Genomic DNA, 27,702 nt, shown 5'->3' with positions numbered 1-27,702 from the left:
TTTCCCAATTAATATGCAGGAGAAAACAGGGAATCACTCCTCATGTGCTTATCCTGTGCTCTGTAAGCACCAGGCCATGCTGTTTCTACAGCATGGGTAATTATTAGCCAACTGCTTGCTTAAAATAGGTGGGAGAGGCTGCAAGGGGTTCCACAACAAAGTGACTCCTCTCCTGTACTCCTCTTCCACAGCCCTGACAGCTTGCCTGAAGTAGTGAGTTTTGTTGCTGGACAGTCCTCACCCTCTTGCCCTCCAACTCGTTTTACAGAGGTGTTGAGGAAGCCATCAAAACTGAGTCAAAGGCCTCTTCACACTGAGGAATACATAGCCAATAGCTAACACCTTCCCTTAGCACATATTCCCCTGACACAGGTCTGATGTCCCAGTGCAAAAAATGTGCAAAGGTAGCCCTGGAATGTTCTGCTCACCACAAATACAACAGAACCCTCCCTCCAGCTTGCACTGATGCCACTGAGTTACCTATATGCTCTTCTCTGTACATGATCCTCCTTGGACCCAAATCCACAGCATCCTCCTGTTGTCTTCACCTTGTATTCTTGCTGTTTGCTTGAAATGACATAGCATCAAGACAAAAAGTTTGGCCCTGTGTTGTTTGATACTTTTGCCTGTGCTTGGGAGGCTGGGACTGCTGCAGTCTTGAAGAAATGTGCCCCACCAAAGTGTTGATTGACTGAGGGTGTACAACAAGCCATCTCCGAGAGGGGATCAGGCACAGCAGGGTCAGCTGTGCTCAGCTGAGGAGATTACACTAGCCGCCACATAGGCTGCTAAAGGCTTCCTCAGAAGCACTTGTGTTTGGCAGACACACTAGACAGGGAATGAAAGGAGAGGCACTTCCTAAGCTATGGTCTCTGGTTCACTTTAACACCAACTGTGGCATCTTAGCAAAACATGGCTTAATGTAAGCAGCTGAAGCAAACGGGTCTGGAGTGACCAGCAGAGAAGGTCTGCCAGGCTGCAGGAGCACTCAAACTAAAGCAAAGCCAATAACTGAAGGGATTGCCCACATACAACTCTCCCCCACCTTCCCCACCAAATGCCAAATCTCCCTTCTGAGCCTAGTGCCCAAGGCTGTAACTTTTGCAGAGCTGAATGGCAGGTTGATCTCAGAAGCCTACTCCCAAGAAGAGTCACTTTTTGTCCGCTGAAGCAGAATCCTTTTGTGATCTCATGATTTGATAGATAGTTTTCCTAAAGCGCTGGTCCCGGCTCAGTCTTTTGGCTGTTTCTTTCAGCTCTTCAATGTTTTCAGCTTCTGCATGCGAGAAGATGAAGGACTGGGACTGTTTCACTGAAACAAGAACAGCACAGAAAGGTAAGCAGTCTCCATCAGGGACACAAACTGAAGAGAAAGCTTCACTAGAGTTCACAAGCCATATGACCAACATGGCTAACCATTGACCCTAACTCAATCTGTGAGTAGGCATTCTGATAAAGTCATATTTAAGTAGGTTTTTTAGGAGCCCAGGACCATCACAGAAATTTAACTTTCAACATACATAAAGAAATGGGCAACAAGTACACAGGCTCAGTGCCTGCTCTCTGGGAAAGGAAGCTCCAAGTAGCACTGTGGCTCCATTCTACTGCTAAGGAACATGAAATACAAACATTTGCAGACTTTACTGCTCTGCCAGCCCCATCAGCACATATCTGCTCCTGCAGGACATGAAATAGAAGGCTGCCCAACACCTACTGTCATTCCATGAAGCGCTGGTTCTCCGGCAGCGGAAGCGGCAGCTCTTTATACGGCGAGTGGCAGCCTTGTGGATGTACACAGAGTTCTTCATGATCACAGGCATCTTGGCCTCCAGCTCAGCATTGCGGATGCATTCCTCAAAGAACTCTGGGGAGAGAACACCACTGTAACAGCCATGGGACAGATACTCCAAGCAGTGAACCAGTCACAAGCACTGCACTCATTGATGGGCTGAGCCAGGTAATGACGACCTTAATGAACAACAATCCATAAAGCTCCAGAATATCATCAGAAAGAACATTTTCAAATGTTCGTTTTCCAAGTGACAAAACCCTCTAGTTCCCAACAAACGCATACTCAAATTTGGAAAGAACTGCAGCCATCCATTCTACATCAGTAGTTCTCACAACTGTTCATGATTCAACTGCCAAAAGCCTTTGATATTGTGATAAAACTTCTCAACTCTGAAACTTTGCTCATCATACTTTCTTTGAAGGACTTCTAAAACCAGTCAGGTCTAACAGGGAAAGGAAGGTGTTGGTAAAATCAGCACAGGCACACGTCCAGGCCACACACCACAAGGGATTTCTTATTAACATAGGAAATACTAGCACACAGTTCCTTATATTATGGGCTCCAAGAAAAGCCCCAGGTCCAAATTCTGACGTTATTCTGTTCTGACCTGCCACACAAAACTGCTTTTCCTGGCCCACTTCCCCTCATATGGTCTGACCAGTGTCTATTCTGCTATTCCAGTCTTGCTGTCCTCTTGCCTGTTGCTGGTCCCTTGCTGTTCAAAGGCATCATGTGCTAATGTGCCCAAGCTCTTCTGTAAAGGGCAGAGCAGAGCTGCAGTAACCACATGGAAGGTCTGAGGCAATCTGTGCTGGGACTAATATTACTGGAAGCATTGCTGGTCCCTTATTTTCTCTAGTGCTCTGCTCATCAGTACATTTTTACTCTTTTGAAGAAAATATCCCTCAAAATCTAAGGCTGGAAATATCAGGAGACATTCAGTACTGGTTTCTCACTTACGCCCTGTGAAGCTCTACTTGAATGCTGAGCTCAACACATCTTCTTTAGTTCTGTGTTTCTTACCATGGCTCTGAGCCAATGGGATTCTGAAGTTCAGAATCATGCCTGTTTTTCTCCATTTAGAAATCTTATGTAGAAGCTACCAAATAATACTTGTTTTATTTATATATATATATAAATTATAAATATGTGAATAGATATAAAACTATTTATAAATTTATCCCTATTTACCTAACAGTGCTCAGAATATCACAGGACTTTTTGACTTTTCTGTGTTGGCCCAGTACATCCACCCTTCACTGAAATAAAGCCTTAACTACAGACGCAGCATAAATGCTTCTCCCTGCACTATAACTTGAGCATGGAAAACAACAAAGATTTCACTCAAATGAGGCTGCTAATGTCAGTTCCCAAGTCTGACTCAAGCCAAATGCCAGGGTAATGCCCCCCAAGAGAACCCAAAAAGACCCAACCCAAACAAACCAAGAAAAGGCAAAGAAACAGGGGATAACCTGTGAGGAACATCAGTCTTACACCTGACCCATGCACTGCAGTGCTGGGCTGATGCTGTGATTCAGCTCTGAGTAAAGATCCAAACTTCACCTTCTGGGTCATCTACCAGCACGTTGCTACAGCAACCATGGGCCTCCTTAAACTGGTGATATTCTTGTAACCGAGGCTGAGAAATAAAGCCTTGAGGGGAATCAGAGGACTCCTTATAACTCAGACCTAGTCAGTAGTCACTTTTATAGCTCTGCCATAGCTTCCCTGTTTGACATTTTGGAAAGTATTTGCTCATCTCTAGGTTTGTCTTCCACCCAGTAGAGAAGGCTGAGATAATTTCATGCTCCTTTGAGAGGCTGGGATAATTTCAACCTCCTTTGAGGGCAAAACACCAACGTGCATAGCACATTATGGCTCCTCAAAGGGAAGATGTGGTGGAGGTTCAAGAAGCTGGGAGACCACATTTATGTGCAGCTTTGCTAACTTGGAATCTACTTTTTGTGTCTGGGAAGATAGGTAGAAATTTCCTCTCAAGTTCGTTCATCAGTTGAGAGGATGGATGACTAACTTACTTCTCAAGTTACTGACATCTGCTTTCATCTTCTTCTCTTTCTCCTTGTTGCAATTCAGAGAGTTTAAGCCTTGCTCCAAGCTCTGCAATGCTTCCTCAGCTTCTCTCAGCCTCTTCTCCAGATCCATGCGTACCTTCACTTCAGCCTGAGGAAGAAAATAAGAATTGCTGAAAACCAGCTTGTTTCTCAGTAAACATCCTGGTAACTCACAAGGTCTGTGAGGGACTTGCCATGAAAATGAAAATGAAAAGACAACCGTGATAGAAATCCTTAGAAATATTGCAAGGCAACATAAAGTCATTTCTCATGTCTTCAGACAGAATCTGAAGTCCAGACTATTATAGTAATTCTCCTTTACTCTGACTTCATTTTTCACAGCTTTCCTCCCATTTTATAAACCATATGGAATCAGAGATGGTATTTTAACACATGAATTTGTGCTAATGCAAATACTTGCAACTGAGCAGGAACAGAAGGACATCAATCCAGCTGACACAGACTGAGATAAAGGCAGAAAATTCCCACAAAGGGATGTACAGTGCTTAGTTTCAGAAACAAAACACAAGAGAAGTTAGAAATACAGTACTAGTTTAGCAAATGAGAAACACTACACAGCTTAGGTCAACTTAGCTTTAGTCTGGTCAAGTAGGTTATAAGATAAGAAAATATTGGAGATGCAGGAAAAAGATAAGAAAATATTGGAGGTGCAGAAAAAAGAATAACTCAGGGTTTGGGGTTTTTTTGGACAAACTATTAATATGAGGAGGTTGAGTGTCAAACAGCCAATTATTAACATAACCTTTACATTATGTAGATTTAAATGAAATACCATACTTTGTCCAGTTATCTTTGCATAGATTAATGTATTGTCTGTTGCGAAGGAGGGCTGGTCCCTCAGCTGAATTCCTCTGCTTTTGAACCCAAGTTCTTGCAAAGGTTACTGAAGATTTAAAACTCTTAAGGCTGGTTTTCTGAGCACAAGTGATGAGGGAAGATGTCTGCTCAGTTCTGCAACATCCATAATAGCATTTCTTTGAAATCATCTTTATTCTTGATTGTGTCTACTTTCCTCTTTTATTTTTTTTTTCTTCCCTCCATCTATAGATTATGCTTTTACAGAAGCAGATAAATGACTTGTACTGAATGAATTAATCAGGCTTCAGGATATGAAAATAAATAGCAGTACTACATAGATATAAGATGGCAGTTTCATGTGTTACCATTATATCATAGTGCTTTGGATAGGAAAAGACCTTAAAAATATCTCATTCCAGCCCCTCAGCCATGGAAAGGGATAATTTTCACTACACCAGGTTTCGCAGAGCTCCACCCAACCCAGTCCTGAACACTTCTAGGGATGGAATACTCACAACTTCTCTGAGCAACTTGTTTCAATGCCTCACCACCCTCACAGTAAAGAATTTCTTTCTAACACCTAATCTAAACCTTTCCACTTTCAGTTTGAAGCCAATCTCACTTGTCTTATCACTACATGTCCTTGTAAAAATTCCCTCTCCAGCTCTCTTGTAGACACCTTTAGGCACCAAAAGTGCTATAAGTTTTCCTTCTCAGAGCCTTCTCTTCCCTAGGCCAAACAGCCCCAACTCTCTCAGCCTGTCTTCACAGGAGAGGTGCTCCAGCCCTCTAAGCACCTTGGTGGTCCTCCTCTGGGCTCACTCCAGCAGGTTGATGTCCTTCCAGAGCTGGATGCAGCAGTGCAGGTGGGGGTCTCACCAGAGTGGAGCAGAAGGGACAGAATCACCTCCCTCACCACGCCTGCCACTCTACTTTGGATGCAGGCCAGGATACAGTTGGCAACATGAAGCACAGCTAATGAAGATTGATGGCCACAATGTGAAAACTAAATAAACCCAAGAGTTTAGCTTGATAGAGAATGAACTGAAAGAGAAAATGGAAGCACTCTGAGCCCAGGGACAGCAATATGTGACATATGCAGGGGATACCTTGAGGTCTCTCTCTGCCTGCTGTTTCTCTGCAGTCAGCTCCGAGAGCGAGTTCTGCAGCGCTTGCGACTGGGAAGAGTAAAACTCCCGCTCCTCCTCCAGCGCTCGAGACCGCTCCTCATTCTCCTTCATCCTGGTGCATGGCACAGCAAAGAAAGATGACCATTCCCACCCCAACACAACTCACAGGAAGGAAAGGAGCTCATGCTGGGGCATGCTCAACTACCTGACTGCTGAGAGCAAAGAGATACTAACAGGAGCACTGTGTGCTCCATTCCAATAACACAGGCATTGCTGCAGAACGCCAGGTGGACAGCTCTTGAACGGAACATTCTCAACTCCCAGATGAGGCCCAGGAGCATCAAACACTCCTTATGGACAGCCATGAACACCTTCACGTGTCCAAGTCCTGGTCTGAAAGGAGCAGGCCCAACTAGGAGCAAGTTCAGCTGCCCTGCCTCATTCTGTCTCCTTTGAAGGATTTGTAACCCAACTCCTGCCATTGGAACCAGATGAGCTTCCAGATTTGTCTGGTGCTGGCAATCAAAAAGCAAGTCAGCAGACAGACACATAATTTAGCACCACTAAGCCTGAGCAGAAGTGTCCTCTTTCCCCACTTCACCTTTTCTCTGCTAGGAGTTTCTCCTGCAGAAGTTGCTGCATCTTCTCTTCAATCTGTCGCAGGCTGCAGTGCAGTGCCCAGATGGGGCTTTGCTCCTTGCTGGGGCTGGTTGGAGGTGGGACCTGGCTCTCATTTTCTTCCAGCATCTCCAGCATTTGCTGTTTTTCCAGGGAGAGTTCCTTGAAGGAGGACAGAGATTGTGAGTATCAGCCAAGTCTAACATTTCTGCTCCTGTTCCTGCCTGTTTCTTCCTTACTAAATGACTCCATCCTTACATCCACATGCCTCATACAAGTTAAACATAGGAATAACAAAATTTGGGTTTCATTTCATACCTGCTTCATGGGGAGCAAGCCTCCACCATAGCCCTCGCTACGAAGAGGTGAACCAGCAGCTCCTTTGATGTGCTATGCTAGTAAGGACACAGCTAGCTCAGGGACTGGAACCTTAGGCTTCCCTGGTGCATCACAGATGCAGGCAGCTTCCCTGCCTTCCCTAGTCTGCTTGCTCCTAGTGGGAACTGGAGGCAGCCCCTCTGTGGTACTTCTAACTGTGGGCAACAGAACACACCACACTGTTTGCCTCCAAAGTGTTCAGTGTGCAATCAGGGCAGGAATGGTACTTCTGCAGCTTTCCAGTTCTTTTTTTCATAACTGCAGGCAAGGAGAAGAGCTCAAAGGAACAGATTTTTGGATGAACTTGTAGGATCTGATAGAAACATTAAAGATGATCTTGCAGCTTCAGAATGCCAACTGTGTGGAAATTTCACAAACAATATAAACTTAAAAAAGACACTTCCCACAAATCCACCAGTAAGGAATGATTTTAATACATCAAGGCTCTGTTTCCTAGATTCCCATGTGGTACATGATTTCCTTGGGAATCCTGCTCCCTTCTGTGAACAAAGGATGCTCTTCTGCTACTTCAAATTTCACCAGAAAGTAGAGAGGAGCAGTTAAAAAGAAAAAAAAAATCTCATCACAGACTTACAGTCATGTTGGCTGGGAGGGACCTTACAGTAGGCTCTTGTCCAGCCTGCTGTTCAGAGCCAGTTTGTCAGCACAGCAGGATATGGTCAGCTGTCTGAAAACAGTCCAGGATGAAGGTTCCTCAGCCTCTCTGACTGCCTGCCTGCCCATCTGGTGAAAATTCTCTCCGTCCTGTTCCACCTAAGTTTCCTAAACTACAACTTATTATGGTTATTATCCTACCACCATATCACCTAATACTGCTGAGAAAATCTTGGTTCAGTTGTGCTCTGTGCCATTTCTCATCCTTTTCTGCAGGGGATTTTGGTGTTCACATCAGCTACCAAATGAACCTATTCATCTGTACAACACTTCAACCCTGGCACTAGCAGATGTTGGATTCATTCCATGGGACAGCAATGCTTTCAGGCCAAAATTCTGTCACTCAGAAGGGAGGAGCGATCACTCACCTCTAGGGTGTTCTGTAAAGACTGTGTCAGGCTTCTCAACTCTTTCTTTTCTTCCTCCACTCCTTTAAGGGAGCGGGCTGTGAGCTCCAGCTCCCTAAAGAAGAAAAAAGGGTGACAGCTGTTGCAGGGGAACAATAGCCCCACAGACCACACCCAGGCTGTGCAGGCTGTGGGTCTCCTGAGGCAGGACCTGCAACCATCGGTTGGCATAGCCAGTCCTGGAGAGCCAGGAGTTTGCCAGGAAGCATCACATCCTGCCTTGGACACACTACAGGTGTTCGGGAACTTCACTGTTCCTCCTCATCATTAAATCCAACCCAACAGTTACTGTCCTTCTCCAGCAAGGGCAGAACCATGGTTGCAACTGAAAGAGCTCAGACAGGGCAGTCACATCTAAGCAGAGTCTATGAGAACAAAAATGGTTTGCAAAATCACACTTGCTTTTCTGAGATGCTACTTACGGAGAAAAAAAGAAAAATAAAAAAGAGAATAGCAAAAAATGCCCTTTGAACACTCGGGGCAAAGCACTTGGATCCTTCTAGTTCTAAGTACATTTGCTGTTCATATTTTGCATAGTTAACTTCAAAAATGACAAAACTAATGTTGTTGATGCATACATCCATTGTCATTCAGCTGAGGGTGGAAAACCAGATCCAGGTGTCTGGACCCCATGTAGCTGCTCAGTCAGTTGAACTAATTACCTCTCTGACATCTTCTCTTGCACCTGTCCATTGCCATGCTACCCCAGCTAATCTGGGGGTTGCTTGTGTCCTAGCACTTTGAAATTAAATTGCTGGAGGCCTGAGTGCAAAATGAAGGTAAGCTGTATTCTACTGGTCACATGCAATAGCAAAATGCAGGTAAAGAACCCACAACCATTCCCGTTTTGGTCAATGTAGCATCTTCTTCCTACTTGCACGAAATAGATGGATTTTACAGACTGTTCTGATTCCCCACCACAGTGGTACTTTTGCCTGGTGTGGGAGTTGTGTCCTTTCCCTGCCCCGCTGCTGTACCTTCTGATCTCCTCCTGCTCCAGCCGCAGCTCCCGCACCACCTCTTCAAAACGCTGCTTCTCTGCTTCCAGGATCTGGTTCAGACGCTCAAGCTCCTGCTCCAAAAGAGAAGGCAGGATTGTACTCTGCCAACACAGTTAGGAGAGGCTTCCCTGTTAACAACAAGGAAGCCTGGGACTTCTAACATGGCATTTATCCCCAGCTGTGTAGAGCTACAGGATGTCTGATTCCACCACACTTTTGTCCAGGGGCAATTAAAAGGAATTGAAGCTGGCTGAGGTTTTTCAGACATCCAGAAGTCCCAGCCAGGTTACCAAGCACCTGAAAATCTCAGACATGCTTCCTGCACAGGTCAGCTCAGCCACATATATACAGAAGATCCAAGACTCCCTGGTAATGCTGGACTCACTTGTATGTACCATTTTCAGACACTGATACATGCAGATACAGAAAAGCCAGACAGCCTCAGAATGCAGCAGCCCCAGAATTTCTGTGCCTGAAGTGTGATACTTCAGAAAGACCAGCTCAGCCTCTCTTCTCACCCCACTGAGGCAGGAAAGCATAGATGATTCAGTTACAGCTTTGCACGGTTTAATCAGCCTGTCACTATCTTGGTGCTAATACAACCATGATTAGAGAGCACCAAATATCACAAGCTGTCCTTCTCACAGTGAAACAGTCTCTTCCTCTAGTCTAGAGGAAGCAGTTGCACTGAGAGCTACTACAGATGGAGAAAGACAGGACCAAAATTCAGCAAGGGTCCCTCTCCTGGTCAGGTCACCTTGCAGCCATAGCTGCTGTACAGAACTGCTACAGGCCCATGCCAGTCACAAAACAGCACTAGCACTGGATGAATTCATAAAACTCTTGCTCCATGGTGCAGGTACACAGTCCAAGCTGCTTTCCTGACACACTGCTCTGAAACCTTCAGGCTCCCAGAGGGCCAAACTCTGAGGGTCAGTGAGCTCTGCCTTCAGTCCTTCACAGCACCAAACTCCTTCAGACTAACTCAGCCCCATCTGCTCTTTGTGGGCAATGGAATTACTGTGCATGGCTTTGGAAGAGCAGAGATTTGTTCCAAGGTCTTCAGACAAGGTCATTTCCTTCCCTGTGGCTATGAGCAGTGCAGCAGGCTACCTCACCAGAGGGACATGTCTCTCGGCAAAGGCAAAAGGAGCTTAGCCCTAAGCAAGTGTCCAAGCCACTTCTGGATTTTATGAAATCAAAAAATCCGGAAATGTATTCAAGAAATATATAGGCCTAGGTCAACATTGTCATCTTTCCCTAAGGAGAGGGAACAGTCATTTTGGATTAACTGGAAAAGACCATGAGGCACTTTGCAAAGTTGTAACATGGTGGTCCATATCCATGCTGACTTTCCAACAGTGTAATAGGACAATCCATTTGCACAGCTATCTTGCCATGGCTTTGTGATGGTGCTATAAAAATCAGTATAGATTTGGATCATTAAATACAGGGATGTGCTACTTTTATTATATTAAGCAATTATAAGTTAGGAATAGTTTGAAAAGCAATTATAAACTTGATAAAGCAACCTGGCCTAGTGGAAGATGTCCCTCCCTGCCCATGGCAGGGAGGTTGGAATGAGATGATCTTTAAAGTCCCTTCCAACCCAAACCATTCTATTCTAAGGTAAATTAAGGTATAACAGTCACATCTGAGAGAGTGCTCTCTTGATTTTTTCCCTAGTGCAACATTTTTTATTCTCCCCATTTCTGTTGTGTCCACAAAACAAATCACATTGTTTTTGTGCTCCTTGTTTCTCACAACAGTATCTCTATGCTAGAACAATGTTTGTTTACTTGCTTCCTAACCGTGGAGATAGGTCTTACTTGCCACAGTCTTCCTGAATCTGCCAAATAACAATCGTGTAATTCAATCCAGTGAGTATGAATTTCATTTGATCTTCCTCCCTGGTCCTCCTGGAGTCCAAGCCTGCTGCATGGAAAGTAACAGGGAAAGGGAGGAGGGATACACCTCCATGATCTATCTCATGGCACAGGTCATGTTCCTCTCGTCATCCACACGACCCAGAGCTTGGCTGGAGACTCTTGTGTCTCCACAAGCCTCTCTCCCTGAATGCTGACATGCCTTTGAATCAACAAGCCCCAACCTCCCAGCCCTGCTACATGGCAGCTGAAGGAAATTGGCTAGTGATGAACTCACCTCTTTCTGCTCCCTCTGCAGACATAGCTCTTCTGTTTCTTCCATTAGTTTATCTGCAAGCACACAAAAGAAGTCCAAGCACAGAAATAACCATTTTATATCCTCAGGATATTTACAAACAAGAAACACTGACTTTTTCAAGCTTGAAAATGCAGCATTCACTATTCTTTTGTGTGTATCTGTCTGGGAGGCTCCAAAGGCTGAGATGGCACTAATGGGAAGTTCTATAATTTTCCTTCTGCCAAATAACTTAATAAACTAAACAAGCATATTGCTTTGTACTCCTTCTAAGGTCTCCTCTCAATGTTCTTAAAGAGCATTAATGAACTACCCTTCACCATCCTCTAGCTGAATCAGGAAAATATTCTTATCTCTGCATCACAGATAAGGAGCAAGGCACAAAATGGTCGAGTGAACACAGAGGGTCACACAACATGTAGCAGCAGTCAGTTTTCCTGCAGCTCAGTGCCCCATCCACACCTGCCCAGCCCATCATCCTCTCCCCCTACCCCTCTGGACAGCACTGCCAACTTCCTATTGTCACTTTGGGATGTCCCAGCCAAGCCCAGAAATCAATCCCTAATTTAGCCACAAAACTTCTGCTGTACAGAGCAGTTCCCCTCAGCATCAGCTGCTCTTGGCCACTGAGGACACACAGGCCCAGCAGAAGCTGTGCTCTAGTCCTCACCCTGCAGCCTGGTGCACCTATGCTGTGCTAGCTCCAAGCTCAGAGGCTCTGCCTTGGGCAGCTCTTAGACACACTTACAGGAGCCCAGACAGAAACGCTCCTCATGGTCAAGCCTTGGGTTTAGCTCTCATCAGCTCTGCCACAGGAGCAGGGGCAGATTGGCTGTAGCACTTCTATCTTCCTCATGTCACCTGAGTGAGGTGCTCCCGGTTTCAGTGGTACTGAGGACCTGACAAGGTTACTGCTGCTGGCAGGGTTACTACTTCTAGGAGGAATGCAGACCTCTACCTCCTGCCCAGAGAAGGGCTCCTGGTGCCAGAGAAATAGTGTTACATTACCAAAGCTCTCCTAAGCACCACTGCTGCCTTTCTTTCCCACTCTCTCCTTCTTCCTCCTGGCCAGGACCCAGCACAGATGCACTGTAATTACACAGAGGCTCTCCCACCTTCACTCTTCTGCCCTTCCTGAGGGGCCCAAGCCCTGGACTTGATGGGCATCTGTAAAATCCATGTCTGACAGTGAAACCTGGATCCCAGCTGAGAGAAAGATAACTCAGTGTGGATTCAAAAAATCCCTAGTGTTCCTCCAGAGACCTGCTTCCAGGAACAGTGCCTGACCTCAAAGTATGACTCCAGGATGGACACAGATCATTGAAGGTAAGGCTAATGAGGCAGAAGGCTTAGCACTTATATAGAAATAGACAGTTCCTGTCAAAAGAAAGTAACCAACTGTGACAATTGACCAGCTCTGAATGTCCTTGTCATGGACCAAAGAACCCAGTGAAATATATATTTTATATTCCAAATATCTCCTGTTTGCCACAGAATGTGTATTCCCCTATTCCTCCACCACCTTTTCTTTTATCATTCCAAAGACCTCTTTAGTCTTTCCAGTCCTTTAGTTTGCTCTGGTGGTTGCAAAATTATGTTTTGATGAAACTTTCCTGTTTCTAATCTTCCTCCTGTTTCTGTCCCTTCAGGTCCTCCTCTCAGCATCTTTTTCCTCTCAGCATCCTCTGTTACTCCTTTGTCAGGTGTGGAACCACTTCTCCCTGCCTGCCTCTTGTATGAGCCCATCCATGAGTCACCTCACATGTGTGAGTGGTACCTGGATGGACAGAATAAACATGCCTTGATACTTGAGTCATGATCACTGTTACATGTGAGACCATGTACTGAGATCAGTCCTGACCAGCATGGATGCAGAAATGCAAAAAACTCCTTAAGATTCCACCAATGGCTTGATAATTAGGAGTAGATATGATGAGCTCAAGGCATCACCAACCTGAAGCACCCAAATTTCTGCTACCTTATTTAAAGCAGATAACTCTCCAGGCAAGTGACCCACAGCCCCCAGTCAGAAGGTCTCTTAGACCTGGGGAATGCTGTAACTCAGGGGGCATTTGGGTTAAAAGGACTACTCTCCCTTGGCTCTCCCTATAGCAATGTGGGGAAGAGATAACTGGACCTCCCAAGGCAGTCAGAGCACCCAAGGTATCAGGTCATGCAGAGGCTGGTTCCTAAATAGAGGACTGAATTACATAATCTACCTCTCTTCTTACCCAAATTATTTTACATTCATCTGGAGCAACTGTTCTTTCTCCACTGTCTAGAGAGAGAGCAATGACAGATTAGCCACTGCCATTAGATACTCCAAACAAGCCCATGTAAATGCTCCCACTTCCAGCATGAGCAGTGTGAGCAAACACAAAGATCAAGTAGAGTAAGACCAAAAAAAAGCACCAGCTAGTGAAGAAAACTCATGTATGAAAAGGTGTGACCAACCTCAGAAGTATCGGTCCTGTCTGATTCAGGGAGTCTGTTTGCCTGTGAGCAGCTGAAACCAGCACATCCAAACCTCTCAGGGATGGCAAATGTTTGTACAGATGAGCCATGGAGGACTGCAGCATGCTGGGCAAAGCATATTTCTCCACACTCCACACAGATGTCCAGATCCCACCTTAACTTTTGCATGTTTTGACTCCCTTCAGACCCAAATTTCAGCTGCTGACTACTCAAAAGCTTAATCCAGAGAAAACCTATAGCCACTTGGCTTGACCACACTGACAACTCCAGGAAAAGCAAGTTTGCTTTTTTTTTTTGGCCTTTATGGCTTTTCAGAGTAAGAGTTTCCTACCTAAATATTCCTGTTTCTCCTTGGCCAGCTGTAGTCCTTGAGCTTCCAGGCTCTCAATCATGGCTTCTCCCAGTTGGGCATTCTTCCAGGTCCTAGGGAGAGCAGATACAAAGGAGACAATGTAAGAGAGCTAAGGGTCCCATGGACTAGGACAGGGGACCCAGCCTAGCAAACTACCAGAGAATTCGAACATCCAAGCATACAGACTCTCATCAGTTGGGACCATGATTCTCTAAAAGTTTTCTCCACAAATGAATTGGAGAAATTTCCCTGGCTGAATTACTGAAAAAAATCAGTAATCTTTCTTTTTTCCTTTTTTAATACATGGGCTGTATATCAACACCTCATAGCTATTCAAATGTTTTTTCCAGTGTTTTGGAGAGTTCAATACTGAGCTTAATTTTGAGGGCTCTCCAGACCAATCCAGCACATCCACAGCCTCCAACTGCAAAAGGACATATCTGGAACACTTTAAATGACAGACTTTAGAACCAGATTTCAGCTTTTAACTCTAATAACTACCCACTGCCAGCAACATTGTCTTCTGCAGCCTTTCCAATATTTTTCCACTAAAGTCACTCTTCCCCTTCAGACTTCAACCACTTACTGAATCCCTCCTATGGCCTTTACCGTCAGTCTTTCTGGTATCCATCATCCATCCTGGAACCAATCAACTCCTCCTCTGCTAAAGTTGTAAGACACTAGAACTTGGTGTCTGCCCTACACTGTGAGTCAAGTGCTTTTTCCTGACAATGAAGAAGCAGAGATAAAAGCCAGACAAGATGTTGGTAAGTAGGGAATGTTAAAGGAAGTGGGCATATTCAAAGAGCACCTTGTATTAGTGTAGGACCACTGGCCAGAAAATCTCAAGGTCTCTTAAACACTTTATGAAGCAAAGCTGAAAAAAGGGCCTGTGGAGCAGATACCCATTACTGATTGAGTTGACAGACAGGCTAGGCCTTAATACAGATATTAAACACCATGGGCAAGGACACACAAAAACCAAAAATAGAACCAGAAATGGAGTTTTCTGCTCACTTCTATTCATGTTTCATTAGAAAAATATCTATACATATAAAATGCATAACATTAAAACGTACATAAAATTGATTGCAATCTGTTTATATAGATGTGCATACAGGAAGAGAAATTATTGCCCAGAAATTCTGTCATTTTTGTTAAATCTTAAGGGATCTTATAAATATTAGGTATTTGTAAAGGCTCTTTGTGAACGATTTGAAATTGTAGGTCTTTGGAAACTGTTAATTTGGCAATCTCTTATTTCAAGGCAAGCTGTACTTCATCTCTTATAAAAGCCAGACAAATAAATTAAACACACACCACCCCAGAGACCAGGCAGCTCACAGCTCCAGCAGCCCAAACTCTTTGCAGATATATGTGTTTTTTGTCAGCTAACAAGGCTATTTCTAAAGCAGAGAGGAAATTAAAACACTAATTTAAAAGGTGCTGTTTTGCCCACAGGTAGACATCTTCATCTGGAGTGAGAACATGTGGGTGTGAATGTGTTTTCTCACTAACATTCCCTGTTACAGGATGAATCTGATCCCAGAGAAGCAAACAGGTCAAGATGGGAGTGGAGGGAATGACAGTTTATCACATGAAGGGTTTCAAAACATCTGCAGTGTTTAAGGCATCTCTTTATAGATTCACCTTTTCAGTGCTCCCTCCCTTCTCCAGACTCACAAGACATTTCCCTGTCTGTTACTCAAAAGTTACTACACCCACTGCTGTGTGACTTAGAAAATGCACTCCTATCACTGTGTAGCATTTCAACTTTTATTCCTTCATCTGCTGGAACCAGTGTCAGTGTAACCACAGCTACAGGGAGGTACCAAGCTATGACTTCAACTGAAGGGCAAGTGAGGGCTTCTTTTACTTTGTATTTCTTGCCAAGCGAGTTTTCATCAGGAAAAGTGACATTGCTTAAAGTATTGGAAGGCACAGGGCCAGGAAGCCTCATGGGACAAGCAGAAAAGCCCCTGCCCGAAAAAAAACAACAACAACAACAAAAAAACCAACTCCAAAGCTGTAGAGAATCTCCACATCTCAATCAATGTCTTTTCCAGTCCTTCTGCAGCACTGGGAATATCTCTTTCGTTTTGGCTGCATTTTACCTTTCTTAGGAACACCCACAGTCAATTTTTTGGCACTTAGCACTTTATAGTCCACAGGATGGAAGTACTATGTTACTTTTTTTCTCCTGCATTGCCCACCCAGTTTACTTTCTACCAGTTCAGGGAATGTTGCTGTGGACAGAGAGAGGTTATGTGTGCCCTTCTCCCCCCACTAGCAGCAGCAAAGCCTCTCTGGGTGGGAAGAGAGCCTGGCAGTCTGGGAGTCAGGGCTTTGTGTATTTCCAAAAAGCTTTCACAATCTGGCAAGTGTGGTAAGTCCAAGCCACAGCACTTTGGAAGCATGGGGAGCCCATCAGTTCCCCTCTGCATAGAAGAAGCCATTTGCCTATCTGGGCAGGAGGCTTGGAAAGGAGTGAAGAACTGAAGGGATAACTGAAGCAATAACCAGTTGTGCAGGCACATACACATGACCCACCTCAGATGGAAAGAGGCAGTGGACAAAAATGAAACAAAGAACAGAGGATATTTCCCAGCCTGGACTGGCCTATTTCCATATTTGCCTATTTCCATATTTCAGTCTATGGAGGGTTTTTTTGGGGTTGGGGTTTTTGTTGGTTGGTTGAGGGGTTTTTTTGGGTTTTGTTTTTTTTTTTTTTTTGAGGTTTTTTGTGGGGTTTTGGTTTTTTGCTGTTTTTTTTTTTTTTTGGTCAGCCTTAAATAATGATGAAAACAGCAGCATGATCCCAGCTAAGTGTTGCAGTGCCATTGGCAGTATAATCTCCATCTAGGAACAAAAGAATATTTTAACAGATTGCCTAGAATAATTTGACTGTATTCTTTTAGCTTTTCTATTCACTGCAGATCAATTTATTGGCCCATGCTGGCCTTTCTGCTGTTTAGCTCTCAACCTGACCCCATTAAATCACATAATCTGTGCTTTTCCTCTCATCCAGGCTACCACCAGCACTGATGAGACTGGCACCAGAGATGTGCCACTCTCTGATGCAGGAACAGAAGCAGAGAGAGGAGGAAAGGTGCCTCAGGCAGATTTTCAGCTAGGTGCAGGTGTTCTGCTGTATGATAGCAGCCATTTCTAGCTTCTGGTTTAAATGCTACTGCTGGAATATTAAAGCACGGACTAGAGAAAAGGCTGGCTCTGTCACAAATGCAGCAGTGCAGGGCTTACTTGAGCATACTCCTCCTGAGTTGTGCTGCCTTCCTTCTTCCCTTCCCTACACACCTGAAAGATGAACTTGGTCCCAAATTATTGCCCTTGGTGATAGTTGATCTTAACATTGGCAAAGGCAAGCGCAGACCTGTGCTATTCAATAAAAATCCCCAAATTGCTCAAGGGCTAACTCTGTCTCACTTCCCCTCTGCAGTGGCCAAGGCTGCTCGTGCCAAGTGCGTGGCAGACCTCTGCCTTGGGTCTTGTGTCCCACGGGACTCCTGCTCCCATGAAACTTCAATGGACAGCTTTGTGTAGCAGTTCATACACTACCATGGAGGTAACAGCTTGCCCCAGCACCAAGCCAAGCACACTGTGGCAGCACAGAGCTTAGCTTGGGCTGATCCATCATAACATTAGGTTCCCTATTAATTACAAATAGACATTTTGAGCCTCAAAACATTGAAATTAACTGAGGTGTTGCCTTAGCATGTACACATACATGCACACACTGGTATTACAAGTTAAACAGCTTTTATTCCTACAGTGATAAGAGACCACACATGTTATAATGCAGCCAGAGGAAGGGCAGAGCAAAATGCTGATTACTTTAAGGCTCATAGCCTACAGACCCAGGAAGTTTCTATATCTCATTTGGGAAAGTCAAATCCCTGTTTAAGTGTTATCTCTTCCTGCGTCTGCTGAGATTCAAAAGAAGCCTGCTCTGGTTTTTTTTTCAGGACAGATGCTCATTGCACTGTCAGGCTCCTGGGTGCTGGGGGATTACAGAGCTGAAGGCCAACAAACTGCAAATCTCTGTCCAGCATTCTCAGCTGAATGTGAACCAGTACTGAATGCTTACAGCAATCAAACCCTCTCACCCCTGCAGGGGGGCTGGAAACGCTTTGCTAACACTGCCTCTCCTGAAATTTAGGCTGCCTCCACATTTCACAATTAAACTGTTTTGAGAGGCCAAATCCTGCTGCTGCATGGCCTGAGCACCCACAGATCTGGCAGAAGGAATGCATGCCCACAGACACAGAACTGCACCACAATTACTGTTATTGATCAGTACAGTGCTGGTGAGGTCCCTGCTCATAGCAGGACCTAGAGCCATATGGGCAGCTGCTCTCTAGCTTCATGTCTTGCCTGTTCTGCTCTTACTTTACCCCAAATTTATATGGAGAGGTTGTCTGACCCTCACTTCTGTCAAGCCTGCAAACCTTGCTTCCCACACAAAAGGGACCAGGAGGGCTCCAGTTCAGACCCAGGTCCCACCTCTCTGAGGCACAAGAAAGGGAGAGCAGACGGAATTCAGTGTAACAGCATTTAGCAATGACAGCCTGGGGTGGTGAGCAGAGAGCCACATTGCACACACACTGCACAAGGCAGGAAGCTTTGCCCAGTTTTAGAGCACTCTCCTTTAGATAAAGGATGGGTCTAGGAGGCAAGTGAACCTCTCACTGTTTTTGAAGAGCTTGTCTGACTCCCCATAGCCCTTCTAATCAGGCTTCTTCCTCTTTATCCTTTACACATCTACAGAGCAGATCAAAGCAAATAAGGAAAAGAAAGAAGCTTACACTTTTCCAGACTCCTGTAGCATCTCCAGCCACTGAGCCTGCTCAAATTCTGATTCAGCTGCTAGAACAATGTTACCCTGGAAGAGGGGAGGGGAGGGGAAAAAAACCCAGATTAGAGAGGCTGGTGCCTTATGCACCTCTGTGCACTCATGGCATGAACTGGATACAGCTGTGGTGGGAGTAGAGCCTGCCACAGTCTTCCACCTCCACAAGAAGCATCACATGGAAGCAAATACAACCTAGGCCTACCACACATTGGGAAGTGTGCACACAGCAAACAGTCACAGTAGGAATAATACTGATAGGGCAGCATGAGCTCTAGGGCTCCTGAGAATCTGTCTACTGGTCTGCTAGTATCATAAAACCTGGTGTCAGAAAGTGCAAGTTTCCTTGTTGGTTGTCAAAGCAGCAGCAGCAAAGCCTTGAGGGGACTTGAGATGTTAAGTCACCCTTGCTCTCAGGATAGTCTGTCCAGAGAGGGTGGGCATACCTTGGTGGGGAGGGAAAAGACTGCCAATCCATCTCTGCTCATCAGCATTAACCTGTTCTGTGGTATTTGGAGCATTTTAGAAGAAAAGAAATCTACTTACATGGAAGTCTTCATGAGAGATTTTTATGGCATAAGGCATGTTGGCCTCTTCTTTGGGCTCCACAATGCAGCCTCCCAGGGGTATGACACCCTGGAGATAAAACAGAGCACTCTATTAGTCAGAAAAAACAAGTGTAACTATCAACTAACCAGGAGCTGAACTTTCAGCCTCAGCCACTTTGTTGACCCCTGCCCTGCTTTGGCTACCCTGGGAGGGGCAATACACACAGTTCCTGAAAAGCAGAGAGACTCATTAGCACCAGGAAACCCTCAGCCAGCATCTGCAAGAGGGTAAAGACAGTAGTCCTGCCTTCAGCACAGAGGGAAAGCTGTTAGCTAGAACATGGAAGCAGAAACTGTTTCATTAAGGAGAAAATGATCTCCCAATAGCAGCAAACATTGCAGATTCAGTGTGGTACCTATGATGAGAGAGGCTGTGCATTCATTGCAGTCATTGACAGCAAGTCAAAACCCCACATGTGCTGTGTGCCCCTATAACCAGGGTGGGTGAAATCAGCACCTTTGGAAGCTCATGTGCTACATCAGCCTCCAGTGAGTACAGAGGACAAAAGCAGAGCACAGAGTCCCCCTTTGGAGCTCCAGGCCACTCAGTACTGAGGGCAGGTGGGCTATATCAGCTGCTGACAGGTGCAAGTACAGGTTAGGAACAAGAGGCAAACAGAGCTCTCTGCCCCACCACTGGCTTTGCCAACAGTGTTTTTATACTCGCAAGATTAGTTGACTAGATCATGAAAACACTGGAATATATCTACTATCAGGTTAAAAAAAAAAAAAAAAAAAAGTCATGTGCCTGCTGAATCATTAAATATCCTGAAAAGGTACCAACATGATTTTCTCTCTTTTGAGGCTTCCCTGGACCTGTGAGATGTCTGTGTCTGGAACTTACAGTGAGGACTTACTGGGACTTACCTCTTCATCACTTGCTGGGCCCATGGAGGAAGGGGGAGGGAATGCTAGAAACAGAATAACTGTCTCCTTGTGCAAACACTGCTCACCTTGGGGTGGATATTGAAGTATTTATTGCTTTCAAAACTCTTCTTCTCACTCTCAGCATAGTACAGCAGGAAGCTTTCCTTAATGATGAAGAACCTTTAAGAGAGAAAAGGGAAATACATTCTGGTGAAATGGAGGTTGTGGTTCACAGCACAAGAAAATCCCCACCTAACTAAAGCTGCTTTCTGAGCAGGAGAGTTTATTACTCCCTCCTAAGCCTAAGGTGAGGTGCCTCACTTCTGCCCACAGCCAAGAGCTGGTGCTTAACAGCAAGTGCCTTGTTCAGGTAGCTGGTGCTTGCAGTTCACCCCAGCAGGCACACAGCAGAGCTGAGGGCAGACCACGGTACTGCAGGCTCACAGGGCACTGGGACAGCACTCTGTGCCCACCACAGGACCACAGACTTTTGGCATCTCTACACGTGTACCCCCTCTAGCTCATGTGTTAAATTCAACCTATTGGAGAGAGCTGCTCTTTTATTCAAGGGTCTCTTACATGGGCTAAGACCAACTAAATGCTTATTTTGCAATATGCTGCCTGCCACCCTCTTCCCTCCCCATCTTAGCATAAGCCAGAAGGGAAGTGTTTCCACTCTAACAGAATCACAGCCTAGCATCCCCAAGCGACTCTTGAGGCAAAAATTGGTCACCAAAGCACTCAGGAGCAGAAATAAATTTGAGAGATATTTTTAAGCAGAGCACCTGGCAAACTCTCCTGTCACTGACCTTCACAACTACAAAGGAAATGGAATGTTTTTTTCTCATATGTGTAACATTAAAATATGGCTTGTTCTGTTCACTTAGCCTTGTGTATGCTCTGGTGATCATTGTATAGTAGCCACAAAATATCATAGCACCTGTAGGCCAAGCCCCTAACTTACTGGAGTAATCAAAATTATGATTAAAGGAGTGCCACTTTAACTTATTTGGATTTTTGAAATGCCTCTTGGACAGTCCCTCCTCTCTTCAAAAATTGAGGTTGTATGTACTCTGCAGGCAGTGGTACAGGGGAGAGATACCTGACATAGTTTCAATTTGGTCTAAATCTCTGCAGCACACAAAAATTATGAAGCACAGCTGAAAAAAAAAATGGGGATGAGCATAGTAGGGAGGTTTCAAACGAGTAAGTGACAAAGAAAATGTATTGTTCTGTTCTGTACATATTTTCTGACACAAGAAAGAGGGATTTGGGAAGAAAGTGAAAGGCAAGAAGATGAAAATTATTTAAAAATGCCTTTTGTAAACCAGTCTCATGTGGTCCTGAGGACAAGAGATCATGAGGAAACTGGAAAGGATAAGGTGTTTCTGTGAATAATAAGAACATTCCCAAGAAACCCTCCTGGTTTTGGGAGGGAACAAGAGGAGACCTCTATAGGCAGTGCTGCCCACTTGTGCCGCTTGGGCATTCCTGCACCTTTCCTTGAAGCCACCATTCGTAATGGGCTACAGGCCAAGGGGCTGATCCACAAGGACAATTCCAAGGCCTTCATGTGCCCATCTCCCCTCAGTCCTCTCCTGAAGTGGATGGGTTGTCAGATCCTGGCTAGAAGTCCTGCCTCCAGTACAGATGAGCACAGCAATCTGGTACCAGTTTAGTTCCAAAAGCTAAAGAAAGATGTTGAAGTTGGCAGAGAATTATCATAATGATAATAAAACAATATATATAATTATTAATAATAATTATTCTCATTATTTTACCTGGGTGAAAATTTTACTGCTTCCATCAGCTTCTGTCTCTTGTTCTTCTGCTATGGCTCTGGCAGCACAGATAAAAATTGCCAAATGCCATGGAAACAGAGACCACAGGTGCTTGGGGCAATAAAAAAAATGCAGAACAAAGCTAAACTTCTGAAAATCTGCAGCAAACTCAAGCTCTGGATCTACTTTGTACCTTCTCCAAAGTGTTTAAAAATGATAGTCATTGAACAGGTGCATATTTACATCCAGAAATCTTCAGAATGTACAAATACCAGCGGCAGTTATTGTTCCCCGGGTTTTTTCTTCTCCTTGCCCTCTCATTTATACCTGCCCATGCTGACATCAGAGGTGGGGAGAAACAAGAATTTTGTCAAGGCAGACATCACAGATTTTCAGAGAGCAGACAAGGCTTGTTCCTCTTGTCCATATCACTTCTGTGAACAGCAGCCCTGTGCCTTCCTGATTAATTTTTCCTCATATCTCTGGTCACTAACTCCATAAGAAAGCTTTCCTTTGAGTAGTTGCATCTTTCTGTTGTCTCCAACTCTATGCTTAGTTTGGAGAGGACTTCATTTTTTTGAGAGAAATGTTGCCTTATCTGCACAATAAGCACAGAAATAACATCTTAAAAAAACAAACTTCCTGCCCAATTGCCTGTGCTTGGTCCAGTGAGTCAGAGGGAACCAGATACTCCGGACACAAGTATGAATCTAGAGATGCCAGAAGTCAACACACCAGATGAAACAGAAAATCTACTCATCACTTTCAACACTCTTTTCAGTCTGACTAATCACAAGAAATATTTGCCAGACAGATAAAGATATTGATCTTTAACTGTGTGTGATTTTTTAATCACCAGTTAAAGCCAGGGTTTAGTTTGTTACATACTTTTTATTGCTCAGTGCTGATAATCCTCATATTATATGTTATGCTCCAATAGAAACCAAAATCAAAGCAAAAATAAGAACAAAACATAGCACAAATCTCTGAAAATTGATGTCTCTCACAGATAAATGAAATTTTAGATCCATGACCCCACAGATGTGGAGAGAAAATATGGGAATTTGGAATGAAAAGATACAAAATAAGAGTTTTTAAAAAATAAGAACAAAATCCTACTGCAAGTAATGAAGGAAAAACATTGAAAATCTGGTTAGCTTGTGCACATAATGTATTTATGCTCAGCTCATATCCCCTCATCTATCCTTATCTGGAAAGCAACACCTGAGCAACCAAGACTATAATTTTAAATGACCTTCAGGACAAAGTCTCCATACAACAATCCAGAGACAATTGATGCAGCATGGTAAAAAGCAGGAAGAAGCAAAAGAATAGAGGAGAGAGTTGTAAGACTCAAGAGCAGGTTGAAGACTAAAGCAGCAGCCAGGTGAATAAAAGCAGAAAGGGAAAAGATGGCCAAGGGAGAATGGGGAGAGACACCCAGTTAGGACTGAGACTGGAGGACTGGAGACACTGAACATGTGTCAGAATTAGGCGCAGATGTGGCAGCAGGAGAAATGGGAGTGCTGTAAAGGCAGGGGAAGATTTTGAATACAAACAAGAACCCAAAAAAGAAGCAATTTAAAAACAGAGCAGAGTTCAAAACCTTGGAGAACAGCAGCAAAGGTGAGAGGTGAGACAGGCTGGCACAGCCACACTCCACAGGCAGCACAGGCAATACACATTCAGGTGGTCAGCTGCTCTGGTCACCCATCCCTGCTGCTGGATCCTGCACTAAGGATGCACTGAAACCACAGCAAAATTAAACCAGAAGAGCAGAGGAATGGTAACAATTTGAGTGACTCGGATGTAAAGCAGAACAACAGCTCTGTACTGGACAAATTGAGATACCTGATCTCTGTGGAGTAAGTGCTCTCTTTGTATCACAGAGGGCTAATGAAATTAATTAGCTCATCTTTGTACAAGTTTTTTGACATGACAATGGCCCAGATGAAGTAGTTACACTATAAAACTGCAGCAGTATCTCTGGTCCTTTATTCCAATGGTCTTTCTCTGGGCCAGGAGCACAGGCAGTGAATCCCATTTACTACATCAGCCCAGCACTCTGTCTCTGGGGACAGCTCAGGAAACCGATGGGCAAATGGTCTTTATCAGCATAAAGATCAGAGTCCGCAGTCCCTGCCCCTCACTCTTCCTCTCCTGACAGCTCCAGGCTATCCTGCCTGCCCTCCCGGCAGCTGGAGCACGCCCAGCCTGGCAGGGAGTGGGAAAAGGTGGATGCTTCCTGACAGCAAGCAGCAAAATGGGAAGATTATAAGGATGAGAGGGAAACACACACTCTCGCAGCCCCTGCTGCCCTGTGCTGCACATGCAAGCTGCTCTGCAGCTGCGTGATTCCCAGGGGGGTTTCTGAGCAGAAAGCAATCCTAAACAATTATCCTTTTCATCTGTCCTGTGACCACATGCAGTGACTGTTAGTAGCCACTGTGGAAAACAAGGTTATGTGCCTGCTTTGCAATGCCACAAACAGGACTGGTTCAAGAAAAGACAAAAAATTTCTGTCTTAACCATGCTGTGTTTCTCTCCTTCCACCTGACCTGTTGTCTCTGATGGATTTATAGAGAGATAAAGACATATTTTGTGTTTTGGTCTCTCCTCCTTTCACTTTCTTGTGCTTCACATTGCTTTTCTGATGCTCAGTTGTCCACCAAGCAGATGCCCCTTCCTGGCACTGTCCCATTGAACCCCAAAGTCTCAGACACAGATGGTGACAGTTTAGGGCCTGACATTTCTATATGGGACTGAGATTGTTCATAGTAAAGAAGGATACATCACTTCCTTCCTGCATAGCTACAGCACCCTGTCCATGCCATATCCAGGACAGGTACACACAATGTGCATTTCACTCCAGTCTCCATGCCAGGCTGGTGCCATTACCAGTAAAACTTTTGTAGTAGGAGAGACTAAATTGCTTGTTGCGCACTGGAAGGAAGAATGGGGTGCAGTTGTTTGGAAGAGGAGGACCATTAGTCAGGGACTGAGAATATGGTTTTCCAAAGCCACTCCAGCAGTGACCCAAGCTTAGACTGGTCAAAAGCACCAGTAAACTCAGAAGACAGTTGCTCCTCTGTTGGAAGGATATTACTGTACAAAGAAAGAAAATTCATATTAGGAATAGAACTCCCTTTCTTTAAGAGATAGGCATTAGGATGCTGCTAATGGCATTTCAAAAATCAAGCTCTGAAAGGCAGCACGCTCAGATGTCAGCCCTGGCAGATAAACACAGCTACACTGCTCCAGTGCCAGAAGCATCCAGCCCACTCTTGGACAGTACCTGAGGCAGCACACAAATATTTGGGCTTCAGAGTAGACCCATTGCATGGGCAAAAGAAAGGACTGAAAAGCTCCAGACAGCTGTCCCAGGTCAAGTTCAGCTCTCTCCACAGGTGCCATCAGATCTAGCCCTGACTAAAACAAGGCTCTGCTATCCTTCCCTGCTCTCTGCATAACCTCTACTGCTGTGAAATTCCAAAACCTGGGATTTCCATCACCAAAGTACTGGACGTCATGCCTGGACACGTTTTCTTTGATCTCCTATCAAGTCAGATTCCATCTTTCCCTTAAACATTTGCTTTTCTTCTCAGTTTCTCCAGAAGCATTGCTGCTACAGTCATATGAATGAGATTAAGCCAGTAAATATCATGTATCTCCCACACAGACCCATCGTCATTGCTGATGGCCTGATGAGATCAATCCTCCTCTTACACACTGTTTTATCTCCCATACCTTGGAAAGACTTTCCTTGGGAGTGGGAGTAGTACTGTTGTCCAATATTTCAGGACAAAACTTATATTTATCAGAGATCTGGTCCTCAATGACATCAAGCAATAGTCAAATTTTTTTCTTACGTTAACTGGAGTGGGAAGCATCTCTTCTCCTTTTCATAAAAAAAGAAATGTACTTGACCTGCTATGTGTTGCTGGGCACGGGGAGAAAGAGGGGGAAATTAATGAATTGCTCCTTATCCCCCGATAATGATTTGTTATAATAACATGCAAGGTTATTTTGCTTTAAAGCAAGTCTCTACCATGATAAAACAAACAACAAATCAACAACACGTTGTTCCTCCTGTTCAAGTCTTTTTACCCCAGTCTTTTTCACTTCCTTCCAAACCCTATAGATTCTGTGTTCAACTCTCACTGACCTGTGTCTGGTCCCCAGGACCCTCAGCTGCTGTGTTTGCAACTAATGTTCCATATCATCCCTGCCCCATAGGCACCTCCCCTTCTGTTCCCAGCTGCTATCACTAAAATATTTACCACTTGCTGAAGGTGGGGGTGACTTCTAGGAATAGAACAGTACTAAATAAATAATGACAGAGGGAGCAGAGATGGGCCATTTGCCTGCAAGAAATTTTTATTAGGGAGAGCCTTTTAAGAATGCCTTCTCCATGGCAAATTACCTTCCCCTCTGTTATTCTGTCCACTTCTTTTCTGTAACACAATCACATTCGTTTCCAGACATAACTAATTTATTTATCAATATTTGGGAGCTGAGTAGGGAGCATCAGCACAAATTTTTTTTCTGGGTGAAAATACACTGTTCTTGGCATGGGAGGGAATAAAACACACACACAGGTTGAAGACTGCTACAAACAGAAAACTGCTTCCCAAGTAATGTTTTTTTTCAGGCTATGCCATCTTCACAGACTATGGTTACTACAGAGGGCAAAGCTGGGAAAGCTGGCTTTAGAAACGGATTGTTTGTATCTAAACTGCAGACTGCAGCAAAGTTACTTACCCAGAAACAGCAAGTGCCAGAGATTCAGTCATTTGCATAAAGAAACTACACCAACTCTAAACTTAAAACTGACCCCCTACTTCAGTATTATAGAACATACTTCTGTCCTTGGTTAAAGGTTATAGCAAATGCTTTCCAGCTCCAAACTTCCTGGCTGCTGATAGACAACACAGAGCAGCTTACAACTCCCTAACACCAGATGGGAGAGAATTCAGAGCTACCTTCTCCCCAGGGAAGAGTCTGCATGTGCTGTTCCAAGCACACCATCCCTGTCAACAGTGGAGCTGGTGGACAGACCCCTGCAGACCACACAGACGCACATACAGACCCATATGCAGTCAGCTCAGCCCTGTCACTTGCACCCAAAGGACTCAAAGAGCTTTGAGTGCTAAAACAAGGTCAGGCAGTTTAGGGGAAAAATACATGAGCTGACTCTTCCCCTTTTGTGAAACTATCATAATTATGCAGAGGAGGCAGATAGTTTATTCCCACCCTGAAGTACACATAGCACAAGGTCTGGACAGATAAAGAAGAGAGCACAATGGGGTGCCACGTGTGCAAAGCAGACTCCGAACAGCAGGGAAGCTATGCCCCAAGGTTTACCCCTAGCCTCTGCCTGGCTGGCTGCACTTGAAGAGTCAAGCACTCAGGCTCTTAACTTGTCCCAGAACCCTTAGGCTTTGTATTTCACCCGAGCATCCCTCAGCAACTATGGCTTACCTCCTGGACCATTTGGCTGACTGCCTCCCAAAGGGTCTCTTCCAGAGCACACCGTACAGCTGCACTTTGGTGCTGATGTCCAGAGCATCTGAATCTGCCTGTTCCATGGATGGAGAAGGGGATACAGAACTGGATTTTGAAGCGAACATTATAGATGGATCTGGTTCTAACTCGCCCCCTCCGTGTGGCAGCTCAGGG

General features: G+C 44.7%; 1 protein-coding gene across 1 annotated transcript; it reads right to left on the bottom strand.

Annotated features, from left to right (window-relative positions):
- Positions 1–645: 645 nt before the first annotated feature.
- On the bottom strand, positions 646–27,653 carry PLEKHD1 (pleckstrin homology and coiled-coil domain containing D1; the record flags this gene model as incomplete). Its single annotated transcript, XM_083863771.1, has 13 exons — positions 646–1,312; positions 1,715–1,864; positions 3,829–3,973; positions 5,793–5,925; positions 6,415–6,593; positions 7,853–7,946; positions 8,869–8,963; positions 11,056–11,108; positions 13,880–13,971; positions 18,724–18,800; positions 19,314–19,403; positions 20,329–20,422; positions 27,505–27,653. 13 exons carry the CDS (start codon positions 27,651–27,653, stop codon positions 1,152–1,154), a joined length of 1,512 nt encoding a protein of 503 aa, XP_083719897.1. The 3' UTR covers positions 646–1,151.
- Positions 27,654–27,702: the final 49 nt, after the last annotated feature.

Source organism: Zosterops lateralis, assembly GCF_965231275.1.
Source record: "Zosterops lateralis genome assembly, chromosome: 6".
Lineage (NCBI taxonomy): Eukaryota > Metazoa > Chordata > Aves > Passeriformes > Zosteropidae > Zosterops > Zosterops lateralis.
This window is presented reverse-complemented; position numbering and strand designations above follow the sequence as displayed.